This window comes from Gambusia affinis, linkage group LG01 (assembly GCF_019740435.1).
Source record: "Gambusia affinis linkage group LG01, SWU_Gaff_1.0, whole genome shotgun sequence".
In the NCBI taxonomy this organism is placed as follows: Eukaryota; Metazoa; Chordata; class Actinopteri; order Cyprinodontiformes; family Poeciliidae; genus Gambusia; species Gambusia affinis.
The window spans coordinates 32,842,943-32,864,778 of record NC_057868.1 but is presented as its reverse complement, the minus strand read 5'-3'; the positions used below and the strand labels follow the sequence as shown (position 1 = coordinate 32,864,778).

The 21,836-nt window shown below is 39.8% G+C and overlaps 1 protein-coding gene across 3 annotated transcripts; it reads right to left on the bottom strand.

Annotated features, from left to right (window-relative positions):
• Nucleotides 1–343: 343 nt before the first annotated feature.
• On the bottom strand, nucleotides 344–20,963 carry LOC122839288 (semaphorin-3F-like). 3 transcript variants are annotated; one of them, XM_044130742.1, is made up of 19 exons: nucleotides 20,390–20,947; nucleotides 18,290–18,383; nucleotides 18,065–18,201; nucleotides 8,908–9,068; nucleotides 8,739–8,801; nucleotides 8,528–8,647; nucleotides 8,252–8,345; nucleotides 7,467–7,586; nucleotides 7,208–7,353; nucleotides 5,903–6,017; nucleotides 5,743–5,812; nucleotides 5,450–5,594; nucleotides 4,355–4,577; nucleotides 4,184–4,272; nucleotides 4,065–4,106; nucleotides 3,402–3,559; nucleotides 2,378–2,445; nucleotides 2,166–2,293; nucleotides 344–1,072 (listed from the first exon to the last, which is right to left on the bottom strand). In XM_044130742.1, the coding sequence occupies exons 3-19, from the start codon at nucleotides 18,174–18,176 to the stop codon at nucleotides 695–697; spliced, it is 2,232 nt and encodes a 743-aa protein (XP_043986677.1). In that variant the 5' UTR covers nucleotides 18,177–18,201; nucleotides 18,290–18,383; nucleotides 20,390–20,947; the 3' UTR covers nucleotides 344–694. The 3 variants fall into 3 exon arrangements, with proteins under 3 accessions (XP_043986677.1, XP_043986669.1, XP_043986661.1); XM_044130734.1 differs by having other exon boundaries at nucleotides 18,290–18,388; nucleotides 20,390–20,853; XM_044130726.1 differs by lacking the exon at nucleotides 18,290–18,383 and having other exon boundaries at nucleotides 20,390–20,963.
• Between the last annotated feature and the right edge of the window lie 873 nt (nucleotides 20,964–21,836).

The window sequence follows — 21,836 nt, the reverse complement described above, 5'->3', positions numbered from 1 at the left end:
TGTACGCTACACAAAACTTCACTACTCACATACTGCAGGTCACCAAAGCACAGGACAGTAATGGGAGGGCAGTAAATATCAACATCCAATGGAATTAGCTTAACATTACAACTCATCAACATCAGAACACAACAAGAGAGCAACTATGAAATGTACAACAAGTAACAACAGTATGCATGCAAATATATGCATTTATATCAACATGATAGCATTATACAATACAGGGAAACCAAAACAACAGGTCATGACCGTTAACATTATATTCACAATTAATATATTACACTTCTTTTTGGAGATACTTAAAGGAAAGCATACCTGTGTAACTATAGGCTTATTTGCATTATTGCATTCAGCCTTTTTTTTTTTTTTTTTGCAAAGAACACCAAGTTTGTGTGAAATGTGTGCTTTGTTCCACTGAACAGTTCTTTTATCTTTTCAACAAAAGCAACATTGTTATACACGGTAATAAAGCTGCTGTTTGGTAACTATGGCATCATTTAGAATGTGGTCATCAGTAGTGTAAACTATATTTAATATGGATTTACTGGGTTCAAACTGGCAAAACCAACAACACTTTAAAGATAAAACAATGGCGTCACCCACCCCAAATGAGTGGAAGTGACACCCAAACGAAGGTCGAACTAAAATGTCCAGCATAAAGTCCAGACAGACCGGTGTTGGACCGTCCCGCCGCCTAACCAAGACCTTGGTCCTGACTTTCTGTGTGCCTGCGGCTAGTACGCTTCCGCTGCTGCTCCTGTTTGGGGTTGACTTGGTCCCAGTAGGACTGGCAGTACTGGTTAATAAGTCTGATCTCGGGTGGGAAAGGTGTGGAGGCGACGGGCGACTGAGGGTACACCCCTGCTTGGCGGGTTTTTGGCTCCTCGTCCTCGTCCTGAGCGGTTAGCGCCAAAACGATGTCCCGATCCAGGATGCGCAAAGCCACGCGGGCCACGGTGTGCTTGAAGTTGTTCTCGGTGGCAAGGCAGTGGTAGAGCCCCGCGTCTGATTGGTTGAGAGACTTCAGGAGGATTCCCTGGTTGGTTTTCAGAACTCCTCCAACACGATTCAGCTACAGGTTAAAGAATGAGCAATAAGTTTAGATTTCTATCCTTGTAATAACTAAAGAACTAACAATTGAAGCAACAAAGCACCAGCCGCGTAAGAAAGTACTCAACACATTTATGCTACGTTCATAATGCAGCCTGAAGTGACACAGTTCCAATTTTTTGTCAAATTTTATTATTTTTGGTATGGTCATTCACACTTTCGACCTGTATGTGATCTCTCCATTGTGAATGGTAATCGACCTGAAAGTATCCCGGATGCGCAGTAGAGGGCGCGGTGAGGGCTCAGTGTTTTGCCAACCAACATAAAAAAGAAGAAGAAGAAGTGCTCAATGTTTGCAGTAACAACAGATTTAGCGTCTTAGCGGTGTAGCATATCTTACGATTTTAAAGTTGTTGTCCAACCGCAGCCAGCAAATTAACAACTTAATCCTCATTATCGTCCGCCATGGTTGTTGTTTTACTTCCCGCTTTCGCGTATCAGTAAGCAGAGTAGTGACGTTTGTCGAGTATCAATGACGTTCTGTTCGGCTAAACGCGACCTGACCGTTAAGATTCTGGTCACATTTGAAAAGATCGGATACCCAAGCAGCCTGGGTCGCATTCGGCAAATAAAATAAAATAAAATAATAAATCAAACTTCTGTTCAGGCTGTCATGGAAAGATTAGATACAGGTCGTATTACAAAAAACTGGGTTTGCATGTCAAACTTTACATTTTTTTCTTTTGTTTTTTAATTCTTTGACAACCATTTGCAATTTTTGTGCGTCACATGAAACCCAAATTAACAGAAAAGCGCTGCAGCAAAACTGAACTGGGATGCTAAAATCTATAGCTTGAGGATTTTTCTTTTCTTGCATCAGTAAGTGGTTTGAATAAGTACAATTTGTACAGTTTAAAATAGTAAATTTTTTAATCATTATTTTTGGGAAACAGCGGTTATTCTAGTCAACATTGGTAACAGGGTTTTATGCCATAACACAAGGTAGGAGGTTCAGACTGGAATTACTGAATCATGACTTCAGCCAAACTTAAACCACTATTTTTTGATCTGTCGTTTCTTATTAAACTTGCAATGAATAAATTTTACTTCCTCACCACTTTCCTCTTTCCCTCCCTCTGGTAAAGCCACTTGACTGTGGCCTGAGGGGAGCGAGGCTGACACTCCAAGAAGGTACTGCTGCCCTCCACCCCAAACTGCACAATCTCTCTCAGACGTTTCTCCACTGCACATGTGGAGAAAAGAAAATTGCTTAAAATAAAAACAACAAAATATTTATTATATGTAACAATTAAAACCTCCATCTTACCTTTGGCATTAAAGCCCCTGCACTGTCTTAGTGGATCACCGTGCTTTACATCTTGTCTTCTGCTCCTCCTAAAACAAGTATTAGAGTTAAAAGATTCATTCACACCAGTCCTTTTTAGTCCACTTTAATTAAACTCTAGTTTGTTTGGGGAAGTCTTGTAATCAAACACTGATTCAGATCAAAAAAGTTAATTCTGGTCCACCTACAAGCCTAAATATCAGTTCGGTCAAAGTGAACTCTAGGTATATATGAACGCCAAGTGGACTGGAGGCCGCTCCAAAAGCAGAAAGCTGACTATAGCGCAGGGGATTCTGGGTAAATACAACTAAAACACAAGCTGGGAGTATAGCGCTAGAGGGAGGAATAGCTTGTCTTATACAAAAACAAAAAAGCGAAAACGCTAAAATCCAACACCACTTCATTTTCTTTACATTTTGTCAAGAAAGAAGTTCAACTTTTGTCTTCTGAGCTTTTTGTCTTGTTTCGTCTGGTCTAGTTCCTAGTGCAACTATCTTAGTAAACTTGAAATAAGACAAAACTAACTTACAGTTAATTTTTTTAGCAAGAACTAGGGACTTGTTTTAAGTAAATAATTCCTTATTATTGATGAAAAAGCACTTGTTCCATTGGCAGAATATTTACCGGTAACTTATAACAAGGTATTTTCCCCATGTTATAAGTTAATTCATCTTTATTAATATTAAGTATGAAAACCAGCCTCTCTATCTTTCCAAAACATTACTTGTAAGTTAGTTTGTCTTATTTCAAGTGTACTAAGATGTTTGCTCTAGGAACTAGACCAGACGTACTTTGTAAGATTTGGTGTTTGTGAAGTGGGGAACAGGTTTTTCAAAGAGTTCGGTTCGTTTGACTCGTTTGTGCCGTGTGAAAGTGAATCACAGCAGTTGAAAATGTAACAAATGTTGTGACTTTGCTCCCCAATTGAACCGAGTCTCTCAGACTGTCAGGTGTGCTTCAGTAAACCCAACATAACAGCACAGGGACAATATGAGGTGATCTAAACCTTTTGGTAGAAGGGGTGAAGGCAGAGCAGCTCTCTCCATCCCAAGCGCAGTAGGGGTCCCGGGCCAGGCAGCAGTCAGAGCAGGCCCTGCCGTACACGCCGCAGCGGTGCAGCGACACCTGCGTCAGCCCCGCGTCTGATGACACGTATAGCTGTTGCTGTAGCAACACAAACAAAAACGGGCTCAACTCAAAGGGGCAGTAGATGCATATAAACAAAGGTAGTAGAGAAAGTATTTGTACCTCCTGAACATTTTAATATATAGAGCAAATATTTTTGACACATCTCAACTGCAAACCTCAATGTCTGTGATTGGAACAAGGGCCAAACTCACAAATGTGTTTAGTTTAAAAAACATTATTCAATACTTCTGATTTTATGTTTACGGTTGTTATTTTGATGGAAAGAAAACCTCTGCTCCAGTTTGTTAAAACACCAAACTGGTTTTCTTCCAGGATAGTTCTTCATTTAGTTACTTTTTATTAACTCCAACTAGATTTTCTGCCTCTGAAGAATCCCTACAGCATCATGCTGCCACCACCATGTGTTACCAAGAGAAGGGTGTTTTCATAGATTGTAACAACATCTGGAAAGTTCAAGCGGTACGAATACTTTTTTGAGAACCTGCTGTGTCTCCAGTATGAAGAATCAAAAAAAGCTTACTCTTTTTGAAGAAATCTTCATTGTTTTAACAGGAACTCTGGTCTGCAATTTAATGAAGAAAAATACTTAAACTTCTATGGTTATTGTGATTGAATGAACACAGGCAAACAGAGACATACCCGAAAAACCTCAACCTCTTCTAGAGTCAGTTCCTCCATGGTTGTTGGGTCTTTGGGCAAAACGATGACTTTTTGCACTGTGCCTCGGTCTAAAAGCAGCATTAATATTGTTGATTATTAGCATTTCTCAATGAAAATGTATTACAACCATCTGTCCTGCTGCTATTTCACCTGTGCCTAAAAATAGGACCTCATAGCGTCCATCCACTGCGTCCACCTGGTCGACCACAAGGGCCGTGTACCGGTAGTCCACGCCGGTTTTAACCACCAGGGGGCGACGATGGATAGGATACACTGAATGAAACATGAGGGGATGTGAGCGGATGAAATTCACAGCTTCATCAGAGAAGTTCTTGGACGACTGGATGCCTGGAGTGAAGGTTCCTCCTGGACACTGAATGCAAGAGGGAGGAAAAAGATTTGATTACACCAGTGTCATATTGAATATGAACAAAAATACTTACAGCATGAAACATAATTACAAAACTTTTATCTTAAATATTCAAGAGAGTGGATAGAAGTGCAAACTTATCAATACGTCTCCTCTTTAACCACCTATGTCATATTACATTTATTACATATACATAATACATTCACATAGCTTGTAGTTAATAGTTAACCCATCGGTCTAGTATCTTTAATTTTAATTACAGTGGATGATAAAACAAAGGTAGGGTCCAAAACAACACCAACATCAATAATTGACTAATAATATTATATACAAGGTTTCCCCCAGAAAACTTTTTTTTAAATTCAGAAAATTTAATTTCCCCCTTAATTGAAAAATTTCCTCCTTAGACAAATTTTTAATGTTTTTGGTAAATATTTCAGGTTTAAAACTGTCAAGAATTAAAACTGTCAATAGTTTTACTGTCAATGAATTTTAATAATCTACATTTTACATATAATGTGTTAGTGTTTTCTAAGTATTCCACCTTATGGTTTATTCATTCAATCAATCAATCAATCAAGTTTATGTGTATAGCAAATTTCAGGCATTTCAAAGTGCTTTACATCATAAAAACACAAAAATACAAAGTCATAGAACACACAGTCTACAATTCAACCATTACACATCAACTTATGTTTCAAGCGCAACTCTAAGCTGATGGGGTTTTAGACTAGAGGTAGAAGCACTCAATATTTTGGCTTTTTTTTTTTGCAATTATCTGGACATTTGTTCCAGATCTGTGGTGCATATAAACTGAATTCATTTTGCGCTTTCTTGTCGTATTTCTCTGTGAAGACAATGAGAGTGAAACTTACTGTTCCAGGCCGTGGATAGGGAATCTTCCCAGTGTATTCTGTCCACTGGTAGTTGTGGCCATGTTTGTGGGCAAACGGTCCATTGAAGACGTTGCGGACGTCAGCCATTGAGTATACGCAAACTGCTGAGCCCTTAAACACAGAGCTTCAGCAAAAACAAACAACAAATATTAAAAAAAAAAGGTGCCAAACCCAGCCCATAAAATTAGAGAATAAATTAGCCACAAAAATGTGTTGATAAAACAAAGAAATTACTTTGAATTTGTGAACCTGGATTCCAGAAAATGACTCACCCGGCTGTGGTGAACAGAGCGTACACCATGGGGTTTCTTTCATCTTGTGTTGGTTGAATGAACACGTCTCCTGGAAAAACAATGACATGCATTTCATTAAGAACATAGTCGAGCAGATGCAGCCAACACAAAATTGGAGACAATTTTCTCAGAGCTTTACGTAGTTCATCAAACGACGTCTCGACTCCGTCGTCTCCTATAACCGAGCAGACAAGACGCGCCTTCAGGAATGTCGTCCAGCGGTTCACCAGGGATTTCTGTCCACCTTCATCATTCTACAAGATGAATATAAAGACATAGCTAAAGGTGACCTGGTATGCTTCCTTGAGCAGGTTAGAATAGGTCTGTAGGCTTTACAAAACATGTTCATTAAGTTTTTTGTACAAAATCCTTCTTAGATAATAAGATTTTAGTCTGCTCCTTTTAGAATGAGCTGTTTTAATGACGTCTTGTCACTTTAAATCCTAAGAAGCTGCTGCTGGCCACGCCCCCCAACTCAATGTTTACACTCGCATGTGAAAAAAAGCTTCAAACAGATACGCAATTATACAACAGTACATGTTTGAAAAGCAGAAGTGGAGCCTCCTGCATAACCAACAATAAAACGCTTTATTGTTTTCTTGGCCAATTGCCTTTTCCAGCAGCCATTTTACAGTGCATACAGATTCAACAATCTAGAACTTTTGAAACGACACCAAAAAACATCAACTTATTGCCACAAAATGGTTAGGTGGTTGATATAAATGGACTGTTTTTAAAAGCAGGTGAGACCCAAATAGAAGTACAATATATGCAAAATGTTAATTTTAATTGATAGTTCCCCTTTAAGTTCACATTTTAAATCAAATGCATCAAACTCAAGGCCCATAGCTCTTCATTTTGCCCTCTACACTCCAAATTACATCAATACATTCTTCCAGTTTTTCACAAACCTGGAAATTCACACAAAATCAACTAATCTCCACATATTTGTGATTTTACTGTAAATTTTTATCAAAATCGATCAAAAACATTGAGTTTAAGTGACTACTGCCTCAGCCTTACTTGAGGTTAAGTTATAGTCCTCAATTGATATGGCGAGTAATAAAAAGTCACATTTAACATCATACATTAGAGCAAAAATCATACAAATTCTTTTCTAATTTGGCACCACAATATCTGTAACTTTGATTGCAAAATAAACACTAAAAAAACATCACAAAATCTTGGAGAAACAGCTATATAACAGAACTCTGTTGGTAGAGGTGGATTGTTTTGATCATTACCTTAATATTCACCCTATTTGCTCATTAATTGACTTTTTAGATCGTTATCATTAGAGAGACATTGGAAACTTCTACATCACATTTATGCATTACTGTATGTCCCTCCATCAAATAAAAATACCTAGAGATTTGTGGTTGTAGCATGAAAAGATGTGAAAATGTTCATGAAGTAATTTGGTTAGTAGCGTGGTTCTGCTTACCAGACATACTCTCCCCACCCGGGCTAAAACCGTGGGGCTCGCCCCACCACTGGTGTCTAGACTCTTCTCCCGGAAAAAGAAGTAAAGCTTGTCATCATTCTTTTCTGCACTGTCAGGGATCTGCTGGATCTGGATAAACACCGGCTCTGGAGGATAAAAGCAGAAAGGGGATTGAAACGAGTAGTTGTCAAAATGAAATGAGAGGATCTAGAACGTGTAATCATTGGCGTTTTACTTCTTCACACCCACACTTGCTCACCGTTGAGCCACCTGGAATCATACTGCTCCGTCCTGATTGCTGTCCTCCCTCCCATGGTCCTAAATAAAGCAGCGTCTGTGCTCATAAAGTCAATATGTACACCTGCGTACAGGTTTCCGTCTGTAAAGACACACAAAGATTCAAACATTTACTGACCAGCTTGTGTGCGTTTTTTCTGCGTCTAATGCAGTCCGAAGTGACCCAAATCCGATTTTTGGACGTAATGCGACCTGTATTGGATCTTTTCATGACAATCTGAACACAGCTTGGATTTTTTTCGAATCCAATCGAGGCTGCTTGGATATCCGATTCGTATCCGATTTAAATGTGACCTAACGGCCAGGTCTCACCCATCCGACCTGAACGTCACTAATGCTCGACAAACGTCACTATTCTGCGCCCTGAACCGTGGCGGATTATAATGAGGATTAAGTTGTTAATGTGCTGGCTCCGGTCGGACAACAACTTTAAAATCGTAAGCTATGCTCCACCGTTAGCATCCATGTTTAATTCCGCAAACACAGAGCACTTCTTCTTCTCTTTTACACTGAGCACGCTCTCTACGTGTGACGTTATTGCGCCCTCTACTGCGCATGCGGGATACTTTCAGGTCGTTTGCAGTTCACACTGGAGATCACATGCAGGTCGTGTGTGTTTGGAAGTGTGAACGACCACGGCAAAAAAAAAAAAAAATCTGATTTGACAAAAAAAAAAAAAAAAAAAATCGTAATTGGGTCACGTCAGGCTGCAGTGTGAACGTAGCCTTAGTCAGGCATTTTTCTTACTGATCAAAACTGCAACATTCTCCTGCTTAGGATCGTAGGAACATTTTCCCTTCCCTGAATCCATATAACCAGACACCAGTCTAAAGAGGTAGTCCTGCAGAGGCAGATCAGAGAGAGAGAGTGTGCATAAAAATAGAGCATAAGGAAAATCATAAACAAATCAGTGTCCCAGTTTGCCGTCCTGAAATATTTAGCAGGACAAAGCTCTCCAGGTCTGCGCTGCTTGGGGCGTTTTGCTGTAAATCCCACTTGGGGATCTGTAAATGCTGTGTTCACCTCTGCCCTCCAGCCTCGGTTGATGAATGTGCAGATGGGTTGGTACGCCCCTGTGCCGCAGGTGTAGAGGTGGGTGCGGTTCCACGGCTCAATCAACCTCACAAAGTTGGCACATTCACCCTGGACAAAGAGGAGTAAGACAAATGGAATTCTAACACTGCTGCAGCATCTGGAAAGAAGGATTAATTTTTATATGAGCACAAGATCCCACCTGTCTACCCTTTCCTGTCATCTGGCATTCTCCCTTTCTCTTTGCAGAAGCTGGCCAGTGGATCTGCATTAGAGAAAAAACACCACAAATTAGGATCACTGCACTACTCAGAGATTTAGGACCACATGCCAAATAGCAGAGTGGATTTAAGACGAGAGCTTGAACGCACTATAAGCGGTTCTTTGTTGACGTTGTGCATGTCCAGAGCAACCAAGTACTCCCGACTGCCCAGGTAGAGGCGGCCCTGGTCCTGATCCATGAGGAGGATCCTGTAGTCGCTGGTGTTGAAGGAAAAACTGAAGGGTCGCGCTGCTTTTGTGTCCATGAGTTCTGTGTGGAAAATGTTACAGTAATGTTTAAAAAAAAAAAAGCACTTTGGCTGGAGGCAGAGCACTCATGCTATTCCCCTTATGCCTTTAACATATTTTCATTACCAACTTGGATGAACTTATGGTCCCTGAAACAACACACTCAAGTTCTTTTTTTTTGGAAAATATGTGTCACTTATTAAATATGACTCACCATTGAGCGTTTTGAAAAAGCATATTCGCTTTTAAGATCTCAATATTTTATGTGCTCTGGTGTCTGATTGGGTTTAAAGCAGTGCAAGCTCTGGAGGAAAAGCCATGTGGCTCCATTAGGAAACCTGGTCAGTCGAACTCGCAGCTAATTCCTAAGATCAGGTCTGTGTTCAGCAGAGCGTAACCTGTTAAGACTCGCAGCAGTGGAAAGTGTTTCTCTTTTTTTGTTCTCCTAAAAGCTATAATTGAACTTTTAAAGGGAGACTATTATAAAAAACTTCATTTTTTTTGCACTTTTGTGTGCCTCCATTTGGCTCTCTACTGGTTCTAGAATGAATTGAGTGTAAAAAAAAAACAAAACAAAAAAAACAACCATAGATAAAAAAGAAACAACAACCATTTTTGGGAAATAAGTATGTGTTTTTGTGTCTGGAAAATTTCAAACTCCTAAGTCACAGTATGCGAGCACTGCCTCGTTGTCTAGCAACCCCAACTGACCTCGTTGTCTAGCAACCCCAACTGATCCAATGAGACCATTACAAGAGCAATGGACTCATGCAAAGTTTTTAAAGGGAGTCTCTTATGCAAAACTTCATTTTTTGCGCATTTTTGTGCTTCCATTTGGGTCTCTACTGGTTCTACAAACAGGTGAGTGCTAAATAAAAAAAGAATCCTAAATTACAACATGTGAGCGCTGCCTCGTTGCCTAGCAACCCAACTGATCCCAGCTCCTCACCTAGCAACCAGAGTCGAGCTGGTCAACTGGTTTTATTGCTATATTGTTTGTTTGTTTGTTTCCAAGCTACTCTTCCTGGGATCCATCATTAAAACGCACATCATGCAGTAGAATCATTCAAATACAGCAATTAAAATTAATTAGTTTATACAAAATGTTGATAAATTAAACAATCCAGTTACAGGCACATTACTCCTAAAATGCTTTTTAAAAACTTTCTTCTGTTTAGCTTTAATTATTTAATTATAGTTGGTACAATGGCTGTTGGCAGAGACAACTGGCCAGCAACAGCTTATTTGCATAAAGGTGGCAGAACCCTAAAACGGCTCATTCTGAAAGTAGCTCATAATAGGACCCAGCTACTTGTCTTGTGGTCCATTGTTAAAACACACAATATGGAGTAGAAATCATTCAAATATAATACAAACAGCAATGAAAATGTATTACAGTTTATACAAAATCTTGATAATTTCATATTATATACAATAATTAAACAATTCAGCAATAGGTAAATTGCTCCAAACAGGGTTTTCAGATACTTTTAAAAAAGTTTCTTCTGTTTAGCTTTAATTATAGTTGGCACAATGGCTGTTGGAAAAGACATAGGACCCTAAAACAGCTCTTTCTGAAAGTAGTTCATAATAGGCAGAAATGATCAGGTAAAATCTCATCCTCTGAGAATGATTTCATGCCAAAAATGCAATGAACATGTTTTGTATAGATCATAAAACTGACCTAACTTGTTTAAAAGAAAGCAGAATATGTTCCCTTTAACAATTCATCAATTCATTGCAGCAGATTAAAGACATGGAAAGCACCCCAACACACACCCACACACACATTTGTGGCATGTCTGAAATATTGGCCACCATATGTGCTCCCTGCGACGTGACGGAGGCATGTTAAAGACAGCAGGCTTAAACAATGACAAATGTTCTCAGAGACCCTCAGAAGCAGGCTTACAGGGACTCAAGAGGAAGCGCAATCTTTATTTACATCAAAGGGCCTGCCATCTTCCTTTTGAGGCCTGCGTTAACAGGATGCAGTGGAGGTGCCACTAAAATAAGCCTCGCAGTCGGATCTCCGGTCGAAGCGGGACGGAGTCTCAGAGTCCGGCTCTGTTCCCACAGGATAACAAGTCCCAATGGCCGAGCTCCAACACGGTCATGGTGGATTCACCGAACGGGCTAAATGCAGCAACGCCGCAACCCTGTACTCATCTCTGTTTGCCAAAAATAGCAAACAATGTCCTGCCATCATCTGGTAAACATTCAGCAAACACTTATCGTCTGACAACATTCTGATATCGATAGGGGAAACACTGGGAAGGACATTCTGGGAAGTCCAGTATGGGGCCCACTATGAACGCTCAGGTTACAGCGTATTGTCACTGAGTCACTATAATGACCAGAACCACTTAGTCCCAGACCCGTCTTCTGTATGAACCGCCTGGTGACAGCACAGTGAGGGTACGAGAGTTTAAAACACGGCTCAAGTTACACAGCTTTCATGTTCTGCTTTCTAGCAACGCTGAACCAACAAATCAAACAAGCTTCAGTTAATTCCTTTGAAATCTCCTTAATTGACTCAACTTCCTGAAAATCAACATGAAGTCCTTGTCCTCTGCAGACCACATGTGGCCTCAGAATGTCACTCAGTCCGGCACGATCGCTCAGAAGAGTCACATGCCCCGAAACCTCCTCCACAGGCGCCTCGAGGAACAAAGGGGCTTGCTGTCACAAACAATGAACAATAAATCCAGGGAGTAGCAGAAAACAGTTGGGGACTAAATCCTAACCTCTCTGGGTTTTCTTCTGTTCTAGGGGGAAGGGTCCTCAGAGTGCTGCTTTATGACTAAAACCTGAGATTCGATCTACAACCTTTAACAAGGGGTTGAGTGTGAGAGCTCAGTGCACACAGAATCTGCAGGGTCATTTCTCAAACCAAATGTAGGACAGACCAAGCAAATATTGGGTCAAAAGCTGTGACTCAATGTGTTAAGTAAGAGACGTCAAGTCAAGGCAAGCTTATTTGTATAGCACATTTCAGCAACACGAAAGTTCAAAGTGCTATACATCATAAAAACATAATGGTAATTATGAAACAAGCAATAAACATTAGATTTGTGTCAAATCCCATCAACAAAATCGTCAGAGGTGGGTAGAGTATCTGAAAATTGCACTCAAGTAAGAGTAGCACTACTTTAAGATATTTTTACTCAAGTAACCATCCAAGAAATGACCCAAGAGAAAAAATATTTGGTAAAAAGAAAATCCAACTGATCACATGATCAATATTTTATATTTAAAAGTAACATAATCAGGCAGGCCAAAATATAAAATTATGTGGAAATTTTAGTTTATTCATTAGAAAATGAATAAACTAATTCATTTACTTGAATTAGTCTACTAATTCAAGCAAACTCCTAACAAGGTATACAAAATAAAATAACCATAACACTGAGAAAATTCAAATAAATCATCTGACCAATAATAAACAATACGTTCTGATGATAGGTATTATGCCGTCATGTGATTCCCTCCGTATAGTCCCGTTTGAAAATTTGAACCGGGAAAATGACACTGAAAATTACAAGCTAGAATGGATATGACAACTGAGGCAGCCGCGAAGAACGGGGCCAGTTTGAGCTGAAATCAAAAAGTAAGTTGTCGCTTGAGCGCATCCTTGTGTGCGTTTGTGCTTGCATGTCGCGACACGAACTTTAGTGTGAGACTACGTTCCAGCTCGTAACGGCTCCTTCTTCTATCAGCGTAGCATACGTGCAGTGAGTGCGCATGCGTGAGCATGCGCTTTAAGACGTCCGCGACATTTGGAAGAGCTGGTCAACGAACCGCTGGAGGAGTTCAGCATACGCTACAAGATATGACACAAATTAAGCCAATAAATAGTTTCTAATAATAACTTGATGGCTACACGGTCATTGTCGTGATTTCTATTTGTATGCAAAGCAGGATCTAGCTGAAGTCACCTATAAAACATGGCCCTTTCCTTGATGATGGTCTGACTGAATTTAAAACAGCTAAGTCAGGCTGTATGACGATCTAACTTCTAGGTCATGGTGTCATGTGACTGACTAAATGACAGCTTATACAGTTTGTGCGACGCTATTGGCGATTTGCTGATGACTGGACGGAACACTCCTTCGTCACAAGGTTAATTATGCTAAGTAATTAAATTAATGTCAGTGGGTTGAGTTGTGGTGAATAGGTACTTGTATAGTATAAGTCAAAGGATTCTAAACCATTCCACACAACAGTCAGTCATTCATACACACATTCACACACTGAGGGTAGCCACAGCTGCCATGAGGAAGACTGATTCAATCAATCGATGACCACCACCAGCAGGCAAAGCAGCTGAAGTGTCCTGCCCAAACACACAATGGCAAAGTGACTGAAACGGATGGAGTCGGAGTTCAATCCCACTTCAGCATGAGTGCCTTCTGACCCACTGTCCAAATAATTAACATTTTTCTTGCCCATCAGCTAGTGCAACCTTCAACATTTAAAAAAAAATTTTTTTAAGTCTTTTTTTTTCCCCCTCCAGGGGGTCTTTTTGTGGGCTCTAGTGTCCCCTACACGACAGTAGGCTGACAGGAAAGGGGGAAGAGATGCAGCAAACGTCAGTCAGGTCCGGGAATCGAACCCGCGACAGCCGCGCCGAGGACTCAAGGCCTCCAAGTGTGAGCCGCGCCATCCCCCACGCCACCACAGCACGCCCAACCTTCAACATTTTGACCAACTAATGAGTCACAAAGTCAAAATAGATTCCAAGTAAAATGTGTTTATTACTTTTTTAAGCCAATGGTGCCCAAACTTTTCACCACTGAAATCACTGTGCTAAAGTACTGGTGGGCAAACATAAAAAAAGATGTTACTTAAAATGCAAACATAACTGAATTGTCTTTTTTATTTTGTTTCTTTTTACCTGCTCAGCAACAAGCTAAACATTCAATGTTTTAAAAAGCAAATATAAATTTCTTTTTTTTTCTTGGATCTGTAAATCTTTAAGACATTTTATGTTTGAAAGCAGCAACTAAAAGACTTAAAGGATATGTCTCTTGCTAACATTGTGATGAGTATCTGGGGTTTTTGACCTCAAAATGTGCACAGATATGTTGAGAGACAGATGCTCAAGTGGATTTTCTAAATATCACTTCCAATTTACATACTCTTACAAGAAAATAAATACCTTTATTATCCTTCATTAAAAACAGATTGTCCAAATGAAACCGATTAAAACAATTCAATGAATTTATAGCAGAAAATAGTAAATTACACCAAACCTACAACACAACTGACAGAAAGATACACTTAAATTGAATTTTATAAAATTCTAGGTTAAAAATGATAGATTTTTGTAAAGGTAGAACACTGATTCACAACAAGCCTTCAAGCTAAACTTTCTGAGTAAAAATTGGAACTTACATAACACTTTTTTTTCTACACACTGAGCACCATCTGTTTGTCTTGACTACATCATTCTGTATTTTTAGCACAAATACTCTTCACCAAATAACCTTATGTTGTATCAAAGGCAAACCTGATAGATCTACCAGTTAGGACAATCGGGTTATCTTCATAAACCTGAGTATCCAGAGACTACTCTACAGCTTAAAGGGAGGGCATTATATATTTTCCAGGCACATTGCACCACTTTATAGCACAAACAAGTAACTATGTGAACTTCCGTTGCTGTAAAACTTCTTTATATATCAATTATGACTTAAAAGAAATTTGACTTTGTAATTTAACACCTTAAAATTGGGTCTCTGTCTCTTTAAAAACTTCTGCTGTTTCTGAAACTCTGCTTTTAGGAAGTCATCACAACATCGCTCCTCTATTAACTATTTAGCAAAGTTTTGCCAACGTTGCACGGAGATTTCGCTCTTATAATGAGCTCAGCAGAGGTCCCTTTCCACCAGGTGTTTGCTAATTGCTTTTGCTAGTCTGGAGGAGCTGAGTGTGGCAGTCGTGCAGAAGTATTGCTCTGTAAGGCAGAAGCTTGGAAAGTGTAACTCAGAGGAGGAGCTGCATCTCGAAGGTGGCAGAAACCATACAGTCACTACACATACATTTTTAATTATTTGATATCCTTGGAGAATAATAAAGTATTTTTAATTGGATTTTTTTCTATACAGGTCAGCACAGCAGAGAGGTGTGATGTTCTGCACAAAAATCACTATAAAACTAAATTAATGCAGGAGTTAATCCTATATTTTGACTTGAATCAAATGTTAAAGTTTACAAAGCCAGTATTTGGGATAATTGAATCATGTCTGTTTTAAATTTTGTTATATGTACAATAGACCTCCAAATTTTTGGAGTTATGTTGCACAGAAAAACTTGTGAGTGGGTAAATTTGTACAAACAATGAAACAGTGAATAGGCTGGGATCCATTGTACTATGGATCCATGGTGGTTTATCATTATTCCCGTCACAATAACAAATTTTGCTGGATGATAAATTGTCCCAGAAATTATTACAGTACATAATAATATTGACTATTTTCAACTAAAATAATAATAAAAGCATAATAATGCAAGAACACATTCTAAAAGTTCAATAAACGTTAAATTTGAATTAACATTTAACACGGGAACTGTAAGACATTTTAAATATCCAAAATAAATAAACAAAACAACAGACAACATGAGTAAAATTAATTATAAAGTCTCTGTAAACAAAACTGTTCTTAAAGAAAAAATGGCTAGAAGAGACCAAAGCACCAGACTGAATACTTTTGTTATTCAGAAATAGAAAAAAAAGGAAAAAAAAGTATTGAAATAGAAATCATTCAGCTTGTTTTAATCATGTGATTCATTGGTTTATTGCCTATTGCAACAGGCCTGGTTATTAAACAATGAGATTTTCTTACTACCCTTTGCCTATGTTAGAATAAATTACAAGATTTCTCTTAGTGTATTATAAGCCTGGCGGGCTACCAGCATTGTTTCTTTAATTAAATGTTCTTAAAATTTTGGCATTTTTTAAGACTTTATAGTTGGTGTATCTTTCAATGACACATAATTATTAAGTGATATTTTCAAATTTCCTGTCAACGTTAAACATTTTTTAACTCAAAAACACACTGACTGACTGCCCTAGCACCCAACCACCAGAATTAACAAGTTTTCTGGGGGAAACCTTGCATTATGACCCAGAATATTGGTTTGAACCTCAAACCCAACATTCTGGGTCAAACTCCCTGTGGTGTTGAACCAAAACACATTGATGTTGTCTTATAAATTCTAGAGTTGGGTCAGAAAAATACGACCCAAATTGAGTTGCTTTAACACTTCAGTTTTGGAGTTTACTTGAGTCTGAGAAGGAGCAAATTCAAGACCAAACTTGTGCGATTGATCCATCAAATACTGTGGGCACCGAGCTCCAAAAACACCCTGCTAAGCTATTTACTGGGAGAGGGATTAGTGTGAAAGGTCACATAAAAAAGCATGGCCATTACTCTCTCAGGACTAGGATGGATCTGTCTCTGCAGCTATCCGCAGCATGTGGACAGCTGTTGTCAGTGTTACAAAATCAGAAGAATGCACAGCAGCCTTGCACGTACACCGCCAGTGTTTCTGTCAACCACAGATCTCATGATTACTCCTAATCTGCCTCAGATTGCTTTTTAAAATGTAAATCATACATTTTTATCACTGAATCAATGCACTACTACAAGATAAGACGCTGTCTAGACCTTATTTTGAAACCAAAGCCTCTGGAATCAGCTGCACATCAAAGCACTCAAGAATGTTATACATCTGATCCACACCTCTCATTTTCACGTCCATGCGGCGTCGGGCATGTGTTCTTACACGTGGAGCCCTTCCCACAACTTGATGTGACATCATGACAGGGAGGCAGAAATAACAGTAATCATCTGGCATTGTTTTGATCAAAGGTGTCGTCCTCATACTTGTGAGGAAAAGTCTCTGCCATCAGAGTTAATGAGCACAGGTGAGCTGAGAACAAGGGGAAAATCCCAAATACCTGCACAAAAAAAAGGCTTCAAAAAACCAGATTCTCTAAACCTGGAAGCCAAGTATTTAACATCTTAATGGTGACCTGTTATCCTTCCTTGTACAGGTTAGGATAGGTCTGTGGGCTACACAAAATCATTCTCAGATAATGATATTTTATCTGATCTGCCTCAGATCTGCCTATTTTGAGCTGAATTAGGGCGTCTTGTCACTTTAAATCCCAATAAGCTGCTCCTGGCCACGCCCCCAAACTCAATGTTTACACTTAAACATAAAAAAGGCTCCAAACAAATGCAATTATATAACTGTACATGTTTGAAAAGCATTAGCAGAGGATCCTGCACAATCAACAAGGCAGAAAGTGGTTTGTGGATGGTAGTGAACAACAAAACACTTTTCCAGCAGCCATTGTACAGTGCATGTAGCAGTAAAACCAGCAGACCAAATGTCCTGCAGTTCTGCTTGGGTTGCTAGGTAACGGAATAGGCTTGACTGGGGTTGCTTGGTAACGGCGCAGCTCTCCTTACATGGGAGTTAATAACCAGGAGGTTTTTGATATGGCGTGTTTTCCAGACACCAAAAATCATAAACTTATTGCCAAAAAACATCAGTGTGATTTTTTTGAAGCAAAATGAAAGTACAGAAATGCACAAAATGTGAATTTTTCACAATACGTCCCCGTTAAAGTATACATTTCACTCCTGTGATCAGCTTTCAGGCGTTTCCTCTTGTGACCCGACATCGCAACAAAGAAGAGCCTGACAGGTCACATCATAGTGCGTGAGCATTTCAGGGTGTGGGGAGAAACTCTGGCGAAGGGCACAACGCGTAACCAGCCACACGCAACATCCACCTTTTGTTTTCAGCGCTCCGTTGTTTGACATGCGGCAGGAAATATGCTCTTTACATATTCATAAAACGGAAGCAAAACCTCTGGTGTGAACAAGTTTGCGAGTCTGCCAGGGATTTAACCGGACAAGAACCAAACAAATAAGCTGTTATAATAATAATAATAAAAAAGAAACGCAGGCAGAGGAGTTTACTTCATATGTATGAGCTCACCTTTGAAGGAGAGGCGAACCCGCGGCGCAGACTGCTGCAGGCCCCAGACTCTGTAAACACACAGGGCCAACAGGAGGAGCTGGGCTCCAGATGCTGTCATGGTAACAGTCATGCAGGTAGCCCACAGAGATCTAAATCTGGACAAAAGAAGAAAGAGGAATGAGCGTTATTATAGAGTGCCCCATGAGAAATGGGAGACAGAAAAAAAAAGAGGGAAGGACGGACTCTCTCTGATGTCTCTGATCAGACGCCTGGCCTGCAGCCTTCTCAGACGAGACGCGTAGTTAGGCAGCAGAGAATAACGTCCAAATCTTCACACCTGCTCTGGAAAATATGACAGCCCTATTATTTATTTAGAGTGTAAATGTAGTGAGGTATGTGTTAGGACTGCAAAACGGGGCTCGCCAGGCCAAGAAGTCTGGCAATTACGTGAGATTAAAATCACCAAGCCTTCATCTCGGACAAATTCTTCTACAAACAGCACTTAGTTCAGCACGTATTTCACTCACGTTTTACCTGCACAGAGAAGACAATGAACACGCCAATCAATGATTCCCCTCTGGCTCTCCCTCACTCTTTCTTTCAACAAAGCTCTCTCAGAAGCTGATGAGTGGAGGACATGACAGTTCAAAGGAGCAGGTAAACCCGGCTGAAACAATCCCTGACAGTTACGGCGTGTTGTGAAACTTAGTCCAACTGTTAGACCGTAACTCAAGACATTCATTATGCATTTGCACTTTGCTGGAGAGGATCCCATATAAATTATGAATACTAAAAGCTGAGTCCATAACATCCATTAAATTGTCTCCCTTAAGGTGTGCTTTGCTTGGGTCTATAACCCATCCCCTGGGCTTCTTCTCCAACCTCATGAGGTCGCCTGGAAATTAGGAGGTGTTGGGGAAATGAAAAAGAAAAAAAAAAGAGCGTGATTTCACAAAAAATTTGGCAGGAACACGTAATCTGGAAAACATGTTCCCGAGAAAGACGTTTTGAACATTCTGTCGAAACTGAAATGACTGGAACACGATGGAAAATCAGAAACAGAGGCCACGCTGGCAGCACCTTAAACAACCTTCCTGGCATCGCGGCGCAAATCTGACGTCGATTACCTCCATTAGATGTTTCACAGCCGCAGCAAATGAAGCGCTAGTGCATCACAATCAATTAGGACATCACAGAATGAGCTCGGTTATTCAATTTAAAATGTGAAACTCGTACATTACATGGATTAGTTGAGTGCAGAGGGAGATTTATTCCTGTTAATTTAATTATCATGGCTGAGTTAGATGCAACACAGGATATAATAGAGTGTTTTTAAAGAACTGTTTCTCTACTGAAAGGGGATAATTTGGTGAGACTAAGGTATCAATGAGGCATAGTGTGTAGGAGATCTTTGCTAGCCTCTGGTAGCCCAGGTTGCTTTAATAGCCGCTGTTAGCCCATTTTCATTATTGGGTTTGGTGTCTCCCATAGGGGATTTTCTATGATGTCATAATCGTTAAACCAGGTGCTGGTACTACTTTTGCAGTGAGGCTGGTAGCTTTTCTTGTTGCTTGTGCATGTTTTCTAGTAAGCTTTTTCCTTCCACTAAACTTTCTACTAAAAAGAATGGATGCAACACTTCCCGAAATTTGTTTTTACCAACTCTCATGTAACAGTTAAGTAAAATTTTCTGAAAATTTGGTAATTTGTTTGTTTTACTTTTACTCAATTAAAGTTAACTGGAATAAAAATGTGAACTGCACAACGATTAGTGTAATAAACCTACATAGGGAATTATCTATTAACTAAAATAATGAAATGAATGAACTTTTTAAAGATATTCTGATTTATGGGGTTGCACCTGCATAGTGACATAGATAATAGATTGAGAAATTATTTTAATGAGTCATAATAAAAATTAATCCGATAATAGAATACCAAGCATGTGTCTATAGTTTGGTACAATTTACACCACGTTAGTGTAAATTTACGCTCTATTTTCTTTGTCATTTCCTTATAATTATAAATGTCACCACTGTGTGCTGGACTGACTTCGTGGTATATTTACACAGCGGTTCTGTTGGTTTTCTGTACTGGGTGGGAGCCTCAGGACAGATTGAAGTTCTGCTGTAATAATATATGGCTTCTCTTTAAATAATTACAGGATTTCTTTCAGCTGCTTTCATAAGCGGAGGAGTGCGCACTTACCTGTGAACTCAACATCCAGAAATAGGAACCGGGACAAATACGCGCACTCCAGCTTTCTAAAGGACCAGAGACTGCGCTACAGAGTAACTAAACGCGAGTTAAAAGTTAAACCAGGGTTAAGTTAAATGTCCTTACCTTTGATTTCTGAGAAAACAGCCACAACTTGCGAGATGTTACCGCGGCATTCCGCGCGTTTTGCGCCTTTGGAGACCGAAAAAATAATCAAAACAAACAAACAAAAAAATGTCTTACAGTAGCAGATCTGCTCAGGAATAAAACAATCCGAAAGGTCTGATAGTTCCGTGGGGGAAAAAAAAAACACAATGCCGAATCAGTCGCTTTTATCCGAAGACATTCCTCTGCGTAACAATAAAAAGAAAAGAAAGAGAAAACGGCATCAGATCCCTGAACGCTTGTCCCGCAATCTCCAAAAGTTTCTGCCCATTAGACTATCGGTGATGAGATCAAGATGTTGGTCCATGGATTGGAGAAGCGGACTTGAACTGGTGACTGAATGGGAACCAAAGTGACCAGGTGCAGGTGTTGGGAGAGAGATCTGCCCCGCTGTCCTCTCCCTTCTGTTCTGCCCCCACCCAGCCTTCCCTCTCCTGTTGGCCCACAGCAGCATTGGACCAAACCTCTCAGCGCACCATATGGGTGTGATTAACCCTGTCAGTGCTGGCAGAGCACAGCCCACCCATGCCTGCCTGCATGAGGCTCCAAGCTGAAATTTAATAGCGGGGACAATTTAAATGTTGTCATGGTCGAAGCTGCAACTTTTGTGATTTTTTCCTACATATTCTTTGAAACTGTCACTATGTTGTAACATTATAAGAGATAGATAAGGTGTGATCAAGCTCCTCTGCTTTCTACTAACTAGATACAACCAATCAGACTCAAGAGGAGGGTCTTAGCGGTGTCAATCAAATCTGTGTGCGGCACCTTTTCTCCACCCTTTGCTCTGTTACAATACATCTTCGTTGATATTCGTTGCCATTAATGCTAAGGTTAGTTAGCAGCATATGATGTGATTTCTGTAGGCTACATGTTTCTTCTGCGAACTTCACATGAAGGACAAGAATGTATGCAAAAAAATAAAAAATAAATGCTTCTGGTCCCAAATTTAAAATTTCTTTTTGTTTTGCTCATTTTGAATCTGTTTGTCAGCCTCCATAAAGACAGTAATGTGTGGTGGGAGGGGAGGAGAGTTTACAAGCAGCCATATAAAAAGACTATTACCTACTGATCTATTTACAACCAGTTACAATGCGCATCAAAGGTTTTCTCAGCTCAGACACCAGCAACAGAAACTCACTTTAAATCTAAAGTAAAAGCTTTGAATGTCTTATTTGATCAACATGCCCCATGGGAATTTGAGTTCTCTGAGCAGACGGAAAGTCAGTTCATACCTGAGGCCAAAGTCTAACACGCTGCTCCAGTACTTTCCTCCTGGCTGAATAATTCAGCTGCACTTTGTGATGGGAACTCACACTTTTTTACACAAATGTTTTTTTTTTCCCCCCCTCTAGCTCTGTGAGAGTCACAGGCTATTCTTAACGCATCAGTAGTAGCTGAAATTTAC